The sequence below is a fragment of the Apteryx mantelli genome, chromosome 20 (genome assembly GCF_036417845.1).
Source record: "Apteryx mantelli isolate bAptMan1 chromosome 20, bAptMan1.hap1, whole genome shotgun sequence".
NCBI classification, from domain to species: domain Eukaryota; kingdom Metazoa; phylum Chordata; class Aves; order Apterygiformes; family Apterygidae; genus Apteryx; species Apteryx mantelli.
Genome location: NC_089997.1, coordinates 14,673,740 through 14,686,320, shown reverse-complemented (window position 1 = coordinate 14,686,320; position 12,581 = coordinate 14,673,740). Strand labels below are relative to the sequence as shown.

General features: G+C 47.2%; 1 protein-coding gene across 1 annotated transcript; it reads left to right on the top strand.

The window, feature by feature from the left end:
* Window positions 1–11,916: 11,916 nt before the first annotated feature.
* On the top strand, window positions 11,917–12,369 carry LOC136993844 (olfactory receptor 6X1-like; the record flags this gene model as incomplete). Its single annotated transcript, XM_067308794.1, has 1 exon — window positions 11,917–12,369. A coding segment is annotated over one exon (453 nt), but the record flags the coding sequence as incomplete, so codon positions are not given.
* Window positions 12,370–12,581: the final 212 nt, after the last annotated feature.

Here is a 12,581-nt window from a genome sequence, read left to right as displayed (position 1 = left end):
GACTCAGATCCCTCCCGTGAATTCCACAAACACACAGGAGGTGGGATTGCCCTTGCCAAAGCTGAAGGGTGCCCAACAGATATGTCTGCATGCGAGCACCTTGTCTAAGCTCCCATTAGAATCAGTGGAGATGGAGGATGGGAGTCAGTTGCTCACACACAAACCCTTGGTGACATTTGAAGAGACAGAGGTGGTGCAAGGCATTTGCCAGTGTCTGCTTGCTCTGATGGGGCAACCAGGGGACCCGCCTCCTTCTAGAGCATGAGGTTGGGGCCAGGTGGGGAATTTTCTTGGCCATCTGAAATGACACCACATGCCTACTACTGCTCCTAGAGGTCCACTCACTAGGGAGCTGAGATTCATGCACATCTCTACATTGCAAACAGTTCATGTAATTCAGCGCAGAGCCTTGATTTAATGACATAAAAATAGACCAGCAGGACCATGTCAGATGCCTGGGATGTCCAGCAAAAGCACACATCTCCAGCAAATACAGCATGGGACCTACAGGAAAACCATGTCCTTTTACAGTGGTTGCTGGACAAACAGCTCAGGACCTCTCAAGTTTCCTACCTGAGCCCAAACAACTGCATCCCACCACTGCCTTTAGGCAAAGTCCATCCCATCTACATCCAAGGAGCTGCATAAATGGGAGGCACATCACACCAAGGTCTCCACTTATGTCCCTGCACTCTCAGAACCTTCTAACTCTCTTCCTCCTAAACCTTTTCTCACTCCCAGATGATATGAACAGGGACTGTGCTAATGATGTCCACAGGGTGGCTGCATCACAGTCTGTCCAGGCCCAGGGACTTCTTCAGTGGCACCTTGTCCTTCCTGGAGATCATTTCACCTCTGTCACAGGCCCCAAGGTGCTACGAAGTCAGAGCTGGGCTGTGCAGAAACGGCAGGAGAGGGCTTTGCTGCCTGAACTGTTTCTCCCTGGCCTCAGATACTGCAGGTTTTGCTCTCTCAGTGGGAACCTCCTTTCGCCATTGCATTGCCACCTGCTATCTATGCCAGCATGTCTCTGCTCTGCAGTGGGGCCATTGCATGTACGGTGTCCTTGACTCTTGGTAACATGGTTCACCATGATCAGTCTGCGCTCTGTGCCACAGCTGAGGTTCTGCAGCACAAACGTGTGCAAATGCATGCAGCTTGGGGCACAGACAGGAGCAGATGGAGATGCACAAGCTGTCACAGGACTGCCACATGGTTGGAACAACTGAGATGTGGTGGGATCACTCACCTAGCTAGAAGGCTGTGTTGGCAGGGTACAAGCTCTTCAGGAGAGACGATCACGGGAGCTGAGGAGGGAGGATGCCCTTTGTGTGAAGGGGCAGCTCAGATGTATGGAGCTCTTCTCTGGGATGAAAAAGGGGCTGGATGAGACCTTGTGGGTGAGCATGAGAGGAAGGGCGGCATTGTGACTGGAGTTACAGACCACATGATCAGGATGAGGAGGTGGATGCAATCTCCTTTAAGCAACCTGAGGAAGTCTGTGGATCACAGGCCCTGGTCCTTATGGGGAGACCTTAATGGCCCTAACATTCACTGGAAGGGAAAACAACAGAGCGCGTGGAGACCAGTGGTTTCTGCAGGGTGTCAGGAACAACTTCTTAGCACAGCTAAGACTGCTCAATAATGGTGATGCTTTCCTGGATGTGGAAATTGCAAACAAGGAGGAACTGATCAGGGATGGGATAGTCAGTGTCAGCCTTGCCTACAGTGACCAATAGTGTAGTCGCAGATCCTGAAGGGACCGAGGAAGGACAGCAGCAGAGTACAGACCCTGGACTTCAGAGGAGCAGACTTTGGCCTCTTCAGGGGCCTGGTGGAGAATCCCATGGGAGGCAGCTCTGAAGAGCCCAGGAAAGCCAGCAGGCCTTTAAGGACAGCACCCGCCAAGCACAAGAATGGCCCATCCCAATACTCAGTAAAGCTAGCAGACATGTCAGGGGACCAGCTTGGCTAAACAGGGAACTCGTGCCTGAACTCCAGGGTAATGAGGCAGCGAATGGAAATGGGAAGGAGGGAGAGGCTGCAAAGGAGGAATTTAGAAATATTGCCCAGCGAAGCAGAGATGGTGTCAGGGAAGACAAAGCTCCCCTAGGACTTACCCTTGCAGGGGATGTGAAGGGCATGGAAATGAGCTGCTACTGCTTCAGTAACAATCAAAGAAGGAAAGGAAAAGTTGGGCTCACTGCTGAAAGGGGCAGAGAATCTAGTAACAGCAGACACAGATGGGTCTGAGGAACTCAGTTCCTTGTTAGCTTCAGTTTTCACAGACAAGGTCTCCCAGGCTGTTGTGCTTTGGTGTCACAACTCCAGAGGAGAAAAACAACCAACAGTGGATGAGGGTTAATGAGGGGTTACTTGTGAGAACTCAAACCATACAAGTCAAGGGGGTTAGATGGGCTGTGTATGAGGATGCTGTGAGAGCTGACTGCTGTCATAGCAAGGCCACTCGCTATCATCTTTAAAAAGCTGTGGAGACTGGGTGAGGTCCCAATGACTGGAGAAAGGCAAATGTTACATCCATCTTCAAAAAAGGCCAACAGGACAACCTGGGGAGCTGCAGGCAGTTCAGCCTCACTTTGGTGAGGAGTGTGTCATGAAGCGAATCTTCGTGTCACATTTCTGAGCATACAAATAATCGGGGAGCTGGAACACTTGCTCTGTGAAGATACAGGGCTTGTTCAACGCAGAGAAGAGATGGCTTTGGAGGAATCTCATGGCAGCCTTTGAATGGCTACGAGGAGGTCACCAAGAAGATGGAGCCAGGCTCTACACCACAATACATGATGGGAGGATGTTTATGCAGGAGATAAGGAAAAGCTTTTCTGCTAAGAAGATGGTCAAGCATTGGAACTGGCTGTCCAGAGACACTGTGCAGTCTCCTCCCTTGGAGGAAACTTGTGTGATCTGGACAACAGGCACCTCATGAAGATTTACAAGAGAAGTGTCAAGTCCTGCACCTAGGGGGGAATAATAGCGCCTAGGAGGAGAGGTTGAGGGACCTGGGCTTCTTTAGCCTGGTGAAGTGGAGGTGAAGGGCAGTAGAGTAGGAGCCTGTGAGTGCTTGAAAGGCGGTTTCAGAGATGATGGAAAGTGGGAAACAGCGTGAGAAGGGGAAACAGCCACAAACTGCAGCTTGTGGGGTTCAGATGTGACTTCAGGAAAAGGAAGTGTCACTTGAAGGGTAGAGCTGTGGTGCTACAGGTCACCCAGAGGGAGTCTGTGATCAGCTACTGGCTTTGTGTCTCAAGGAAAAGCAAGTGAGGGCAGAGAGACATCAGTAAAGGTAGGGAGATCCTGGGGTGGGAGTGCACACCCCCACATTCACACTGCCCCAGGAAGAGCCCTGAGCAAAGCACGAGGGAAAGGATCACTCTGCCCAGGGGCTGGGTGTCAGTGCCTGGCCATTCTGCTTGATAAAACACATCAAGGCTTACTTGGCATCAGAGCCACCTGCACATTGCCTTTGCCTGCCTGCAGTCAGGCCTCCAACTTTCTGCTCTCATCAGCCCCTGGGGAGCCTTCTTTGGTAACAGCCCTCAGTGGGACCCATTACAACTCCAAGAAACTTTGGGATTTACTTCTGACTTTAACTTCTTCAGTAGTTTGTTTAATGTCCTCTCAGTATCTAAGGTTCGTGGACTCAGCACCAAATACACTCAAGAAGCCATTAAATGCCAAAAGCCCTAACCAGGCATGTCACTCTCCATAATTTTCTTCAGTTCTTCAGTTCTTGTGTGGCTAATTGGAGAGGATTCAGGAGTGTATTTACAAGAAGAAGATTTCAATGAACAGCTGAGAAAGAAAGGATTTCTCCTTTTTCAGCTTTCTTTATGTTTCAGCTTACAGAATAAGTTATATCCACATTCTCCAATTCATACTGACCCAGAGGGTCTCTACCATAATGAAGTCTGAACATGCAGGAAAAGCAGCATTTTCAATATGAGACCTTTAAGGACAACCTTCCTCCTCACCTCCCCAACCCTGCCATTTCTCTCATCAGCCACTGGGGACTTACCTCACTCCTGTTAAAACCTAACTTTTTTCCACTTGAGTCTGTAGCTGAATGTTACAGCTCCTACGCACCAATTCCCACCTGCTTTCCTTAGACAACTACTTGCAGACACAGGAGGATTTTTCTTAATTGCAAACAAGCAAAAATAGAATATGATACAGTTTAATAAAAAGTCAAATACACTCCTCAACTGTATGTTAAGTCCAAGCTATCTCCAGTGAGGGCCACTTTCCACAAGGAATAACCCTCCTTGAAGTGTTTTTTGACAGATAGCTAGGAAAGGATAGATAGAAACAGAACTGAGGAGTTGGAGAAAGAGACAGTGAGACTCCTGAAAGACGAGGCAAGCTTCAGACTCCCTGAAGCTCAGAGCAGCAACTGGAGATTTGAGAGGTATCTGATGGATAAAGAGTAAGATACGTCCAGTTCGTCTGATGCAAAGATGCCTTTAGAAATGATCAATTTAATCAAGACATGTGAAAATATGTGAGAAATCACTGAGACTATATCCACGGCATAATAGACAGAGCAGTAGTAACACTGGTTCAGGGGCAGATCAATATTTCTTCTCCTGAGATTCACACCCTGCCTGAACATCTCCACTATTTTATCATGGGAAAAGTGGACTTTAAAAGTAGTCAGTCCTTTTAGCTGGTGAAAGTGTGTTCATATTTTTTAAATGTTGAAAACTCTCCTTCTCCTTCTCAGTCAGAGCTCTGTTCTAACCACAAGCATCCAGTGGCACTTGGAAAGGTCCTGGTGTATCGGAGGTACCTGCCTGGGACTGGCAGCTCTCATAGGGGACCTCTGGGAGACCAGAGCCCTTGGAGCTGTAGATGGAGGCTGGGCAGAGGAGACCAGGGCACCTACAATGGCACCAGCTGTCAGTGACCCTGTGACTACATCCCACCCCAATTCTGGAAATCGCTTTCCTTTTCAAAAAAAAAAAGAAAGACCAGTATATATTAAAAAAAGACAACAAAGCAAAGAAAGACAATAAGGACATAAAAAAAAAATAAAAGCTGGAAAGTGTAACAAAACATTTCTTCGCTTTAGATCAATTTTAATTTCTCCCTTCTTTCATTTTTTATTGACATTTTCTAAATATCTCTGGTATTATCAGGCCTGCACCATTAAAATGATATTTCCGTGTCTCGCACAGAGTCCATTGGCCCAAAACCACTCATGGCCCAGGGCTGTCCATGCCACTCCTCACCCTCTGTACAGAGCAAGTGGCACTCACCAGAGACAGGAATGACCACAAAACCCACATCCGAGCCCCATGCCTGTTGGTGGTCTATCAGGTTCTCAGGCAGACAGGACTTTACAACTCCTTACCGCAGACAGGAGTCAAGTGCAGGCCTATCAGCTTCACCCATAGAAGTGACCTCAAAGCCACTTTCCCACACATGTGCCTGCTCCTGGTCCATCACCTGCAGAGACAGAAGGGACCTCACTTTCACCTTTATGGTCATGGGCCTCCTACTATCCAAGCAACTTCTGAGAAACAATTAAACTCACAAAAATGTGCCCAGCCATCAGCTTCCTGGTGACCTATCAGCTGATCAGACACAACTGACCTCATAATTGCCTACCAAGCCAATGGAACTGCTGCTGGTCTTTCACCTGCCCCAAGGGAAATGACCTCAGCATGGTCTTGGCTTCCATCCAGTCAGGTATTCATGCAGCAATGACCTCACAATCATCACCTGAGCCATTGGCCTGCTGCTGGCCTATCAGAGGCTCAGAGAGAGATGATCTCACAGTCACCATCCAAGCCATGTAACTGTTTCTGGCCTATCAGCTGCTCAGTTCTGAATGACCTCACAATCAACATCCTAGCTCTGTGCTGCTTGGAGGCCTATCAGGTCCTCAGGCAGAAGTGACCTCACAAACAATTGCCCCAAGCATTAGCCAAGTGCTGGCTTAGCTGCTCAGATAGAGGGGACCTTATAATCATCTACCAAGCCCACATGGCTGCTGATGGCCTTTCCTCTTCTCTGATGGACAAGGCTTGTGTTCTTGCTTGGGAGGTCACTTCTGACTCAGCTTCTGATAGGCTAGCAGCAGCCTCATGGCTTTGGCATGTGAATGTGAAGTCACTCCTGCCTTAGCAGCTCATAGACCAGCAGCAGGCACATGGCTTGGATGATGATGGTGAGGTCAGTTGTATGTGCTCAGCTGAACGTGGGGGTTGAGTTATCATCCTGGCTGGAGATCCTGACAAGAACTTCAGAAACTGCAGGCCTCAACCAACCTAGTGACACATTGCAAAACGTGCTCAGATGAGAGGGACACCTGAACTGTCAGGCTAGAAATGACTCCCTTAGGGAAGAGAGGAGCATGTGGGAAGGTGAGGACCATAATACTGAAGGGTCTTGCAGAGTTATTTGCACAAAACCACTGCAACTTTGCAAGCTGATTCTCAGCTATGACCCTTCAAGTATTTCCTGCCAACTTGCAGGAAAGTGCTTGAGCATCAGGCGATGATTCTCAGGGTCCAAAAGCAATGTTGTGATCTGCTTCATTTTCAGCACAAAAAATAAGCTCTGAGCCCTTGAAACATCACTCACTGTTGTATGTGCATCTGCGAGAAGTGGTCATAAGAGGCCAGTTATTTTCTGAAGAAATACTCCGTCTTTGGAAGTTTTCCTTATTTGCCCATTTTGAAAGGTAATGACTGTGGCACTACCGCTCGAAAGAGGACCTCTGAGCGCTCCGTCATGGCAAGACCTTTTCCTTGTTAACTATGCCAGAGAAAAAAGTCCCACCATGTCAAAACTGCTCTCTGAGGCCTCCTCCTGGAAGTCAGCCCTGGGTGCCTTGTTTCAGGGCCTGGGGCAGTGTGCAGTGTGCAGGTTGCAGCAGAGATCCCCAAAGCAGTGAGCCCTTTGGCAGGGAGAGATTAGGACCCCCCGCCCGCCCTTATTTCACTGGATTGGGAGGTTACTTGGATGGTTAATTAAGAGCGAAGAGTTTCTAGGATACTGCCATGTTAGAAGAAAAGAGAGTCTGCACCAATTATGCTTATTGGTAGTACCCCCACCCCATAAGACTTTATTGGCAGGAGATAGAGGCAGCTACTATGCCTTTAGTCTAAGCAAACTTGGGATTCAACAGATCTCAGAAGTGTTATCTTCAAGAAACTCCTCCAAGGAAGCCTTTCTGAAAGATGACCGCTTATAATCCAAATACTCTAAGCTGCATATTTATATGTATTTCACAAGAGACCTGGGATATCTTATGTCTTTGGTTAAACATGGGACAGGAAAGCCCAAATCAAATAAGGGATGGAAATCACGGAGAATATAAAGAAGAAAAAAAAAAGAAAAGACAGAGTGTTCTGTAAACATTAAAATTATTTCACTCTGCTTTGTATTTCCCAGCACCTGTGAATTACCTTTGATATTGGCTTCCATGGGTTTTCTTTCTCAGATAGATAGCCCATATTTCAACTGCAGAAGATGGTGCTTCTGAGTCCTTGTTTTTATGCTTTCCAATTTTACTTGTACAAAGAAGTTACCATTAAACAGAAATGCATGTTTTTTTGCTTCATACACTGTCATTCTTAAAGTAGTAGAGACTTACATTGACTCTGGTTCAGTATACCATAGTAATCAGAGATGTTGCTTTTCCATTTTTCATTTCTTTTCATCAAAAAGGGTGTATTCGATATTATAAAGTGCATTTATGAATATTATGGAAAATACTCATCTGTTTCCTTTCTGAAGTATATTTGAAAAATTAGAAGTGGTGAATTAATATTTGGGATGGCAATATCTGGGACCCCGATGAACTCCCCAGGTTGGAGTCAGAAACTGAGCATGAGGGGGAGGCAGCTGACCGGCCAGTGGCAGAGCAGTGGCTCACCACACCGAATGCAGCCAGTTTGAAGGGACCACAACTTCTGGTGATTTTAAAGCATCAGAGCTGCAGGATGTGCAGGGATGCTACAGGCAGCAGCCCCATGAAGGGTTGTCAGAGTGGCTGTTGAGGCTGTGGGACGATGGGGCAGATGCAGTTCATTTTACTAGAGAGGAGCTCGGTCGGATGGAGGTTCTGCCCCAGGGTCCCAGGCTGCACAACACTCTCTGCACCCTGCACCAGTAAAACCAAAACGTTTCCCCTCCCTAATGGAGTGGGTGCTAGGTGCGGTTGTTTAACCTGGCCGACTGCCACGGCCATTGATGGAGGGCTCACCATGTGGACTACTGTCACAGCAGGGTTAAACCAGTTGTGGCAACTAGGAATGTTGTCTGGAATTTATTCCCCCTGAGTTTACGGGACTGGATCAGATCCCCATGAGCAAAACCATCCAGACTAAGATGCTGAGAACTGCCCCTCCCCATTCTGCACAGGACTCCGTCCCACCAAGGAGGCTCAGTAACCATGAGTGGCCTCGGCGGGGACAATGTGCAAGACTCGCCTATGCAATTCAAACTGGCGATGAGCAAAGCAGACCCCATTAGGGTTTTTGCGTTGGTGGTCCTAATCTGAGAGTTTCCTGAATATGTTACATACTTCTGGGGGTTTGACCACAGGTGTGAAACACTGGTGCTGGCTGACATTCAAGATCTTTTCACGATACAAAAAGCATCAACATTTATTTCATGGCATTGGATATAAACAAAGAGAAAATGAGAATCCCTTGTGCAGTTCTGGTCTCCCACCTCAAGAAGGAAAAGTAGGACTAGGAAAAGGGAAGGGAAAGTTGATGAAGGCAGCAAGATGAATTTCACCAAGCATGACATTAGTTACTCCTGTCACACCTTCAACTGACCAGGTTCTGAAATGGATCCTCCCAACCATACCACAGCGGGAAAATTCTTCCTCAAGGCCTTTTCAGTCACTCCTCAAATGTAAATCCTCTTCTTCACACTTCCAGGGGTGATTTATCTGCTCACTGCCATGGGGAATATGGTCATGATAGCCATCATTTGGCTCAACCAGTTCCACACCTAGCTTATCTCTTCCCCAGCAGCTTCTCCTTCCCAGATATTTGGTTCCCTTTGTCCCTAAAAGGTTTGTTGGCCTCATCTTGGAGATTAAGACCATCCCATGGCTGCTTGCTGGTTCCAGACCTTCCTTTCCATCTTCCTGGGCACAGCTGAGTTCAACCTGCTTGTTGTGATGTCTTTCAATTGCTGCAGGGCCATTTGCAACCTGTCACACTGTACCATCTGTATGAAGCCCCGGTTGTGCTCCATGCACATCTTTATCCATTGGGTGATGGCATCTCTATCCTTGCTCAGCCCCACCATCTTATATTCCAAGGTACCCTGTGTCCCCAGTAAAGAGACTCTTTCTTCTGTGGCCTCATCCCTTTGAGGAGAGCAGCCCGCATGGGCACCAGCTACCTTCAAACATGAGCTTTGTTCCCTTCTCCGCTATGTTGCTGAGCTCCTTCACACTGACCCCTGTGTCTTATGCCTGCGCTAGATGCACTGTCCTGAGAATACCCTCTGGGAAAGCCCTAAGAAGCCTTCTTCACCTGCATATCTCACACCGCCATAGACACTATTGCATATGGTAGCTCCATTTTTGGCTATGTGGGGCCTGAATACAGCAAATTCTTTGCGCCAACCAAAGCCTGATAAAAGGGTTCAAGAGGGTTACCTCTGTGGTGAGCAGAGAAGCTGCTTTGCTGTAAGCTCTCAGCAGCTTTGCAGGTTCCTCTAAGAAAGCACATTCAGGAGAAGCACGATTTTAGGTGACATCCAGCAGACTAAGAAGACACAACATTTTGAATGTTGGAACTTACCCAGCAAATGGGAAGCTGGGACTGTCACCTCTGAGTCACTGAGGCTACAGTGACATTGCTGTAGGTGACTGGGCTTGAGCTTTTGCTCACATAATTACAGCCAGTGGTTCAATTTCAGCAAATCTTCCAGATGAACCCAGTCCAGAGATTCCCTTATGCCAGCCTAGAGGCAGAGAGCAAGACAAAGCATCTGGGATCTCAGAGTAACCTGAGCCCCAAGTTAAAATGCAAGTGCAAACATGAAGTGTTGCCCACTACTGAGCTTCCCATTTTACTCCCTGTATAAGAACCACCCATTACACTCTGAGACAGGGTCTGGGGGACAACAGAGTCTATGGAGAACCTCTGTTTCACTCCTTGAAACCCATCATTGCCTTCTGCCCCCTGCTCTTGCATTTTTGAGGCATCCTATTTGTGGAGTCATCTGCTCCTTTCCTTTATATGTCTAAAACCAAATGCAAAGGTGGAGGGAAAAATGTCAGTATTTATTGCCTATGTTTTCCTTGGGCTTCCTTCTGTTAGATGTGTTTTTTGGTTTAAAAAAGAAATTAGCAAGAAGAGTTTTGAGACTGAAATAGTGAGTTCATCAGCTTCACTGGAGGTGCCTGTGAGCAGCTGGAGTGTGCACTTGTTTTCCCTTGGTCCCTATATAGTCAACGGAGGCAAAGAAAGAGCTCTAGAGGCTGGGTCCTCCCAGACTGTAACTGGCAGGCGAAACAAGTGTTACCAGTCTCTTCCAGACACTCTTCTCTCTCTCTCTCTCTGCACTGACAAGATGGGAGGAAGCTAACTTGCTCAAACTGAAGTGCCTGACTTTTAGGCATCTCAAATATCACCCTACTTAGTATCTTCTTTGTTCCAGACCTTCCTTTTTCAAATTATCAAAAGGACAGCCTCTAAGTTCTTTGAGATGAGACAATTCCATCTCCTCCCCTCCCCTAAAGGGAAGGCAAGGCATTTAGGTCAGGACATTTAATAACAATGGAATCTGGCAATGGTTTGGCAAGAACTCTATTTCAGTGCACAATGATGTCAGATGAGACTGTCTGACACAGACATTTCCAATGACTGAATGGAACCCTCATGAATTTCGCTAAATAGAGTACTAAAGAAGGCAAGCTATACTTGTTCCCTATTTCCCCCCCCCCCCCTTTTCTGGAGAAAGAGAGAGGAAGAAGCTGTGGAAGAAAGCAGGGGATTACAGAAGAGATGCTCAGTACTGGCTTGTTTTGAAAGCAACAGCCTCACAGATGTTCCAAGTCAAAAAAGGCAAGGACTGAAAAGTAGAAGGAATAACTTTCAACATACTTATCTACATGGATGGACTGGCATCTGCAGATAATAGTAAGTATTTTTGCCAGGAGATTAGGTTGGCTTTTGAAACACAGATGTGATGGATGTTTGCAATAAGTCGGAGTGAACAGGGAATTTCCCAGGCATGGCATGAACTAGTTCGCAACCTCTTTACAATACTGTGCTCGTGAGAAAGAATCCTTTGTGAGTGGCTGGAAAAGGTAGAAAGAAGACAGTAAAATCTCTGAGGCCTCTCAGTGAAATGTGAAGCAGAGAAATCTGGGTGTGAAGAATGGCTGAGAGGAATATTTCTGTCTGTGTTACATAGGAAGCAAGCAAGGGAGCAAAGAAGGAAGGATCTACCCTCCCGTCGAGACTGTGAAATTCTCACACTTGCTTCTTCATGCTCCTGTCTCAGTAGGACGTACTGAAATTGGGCATGGGAGCAGGAAATGAAACTGTGGTTGCCGAGTTCACCCTGGAGGGTTTCTCAGGGCTTGATCAAAGGCTACAGCTGTTTCTCTCCCTGATCCTTCTACTCATATACCTGACAACAGTGACAGGGAACACAACGATCATTTTCCTCGTGTGTGTGGCTCACCGCCTGCAAACCCCCATGTACTTCTTCATCAGCAATCTGGCATTCCTGGAAATCTGGTTCACATCCTCCACAACCATCAAACTGTTGGTGATTCTGAGCTCTGGTAGGAGAACAATCTCATTTAGCAGCTGCTTTGCCCAATGCTATTTCTATTCTGCCCTGGGTTTTACAGAGTTCGCTCTCCTTATTGTCATGTCCTTTGACCGCTATGTTGCCATCTGCCAACCTTTGCATTATGCTGCCATCATGAAGCAGCAGCTCTGCTCCCACCTGGTTGGTGCTGGGTGGGTCATAGGCTTCACACTCTCGAGTTACCACCTGGTTCTCCTCTCAAAGCTGACCTTTTGTGGCCCCAACAAGATCCACCATTTTTTTTGTGACAACTCCCCCTTATTCAAACCGTCCTGCTCTGACACCAGCCTGCTTTGGAAAATAGACTCTGTTTTCCTATCATTTGTAGTGTTGGGTTCCTTATGTTTAATCCTGGTGTCCTACGTGTGCATCTTCCACTGTATTCTGCACATGCCATCAGCATCTGGGAGGAAGAAAGCTTTTGCTACATGTTCTTCCCATCTCACCAACTTAGCCATTGCATATGGAAGCTGCATTGTTCTCTATGCACGGCCCTCAGAAGAGGTTTCCTTGGAGACCAACAGAATTGTAGCTTTGCTGAACACTGTCCTGTACCCCTTCTTAAACCCCTTCATCTACAGTTTCAGAAACAAGACTGTGAAGCTGGCCCTGGAGGAAGCCCTTGGCCGTGCAAAGGTTTGGCTTTTCCCCCAGTCATGATGCTTTTCATGACAGCAATTCTAATCATGTATCATGTATTGTATCACACACACATATATGAAGCTATTAAATACAGGTGCCTCAGGAGATTTATTTTCTCA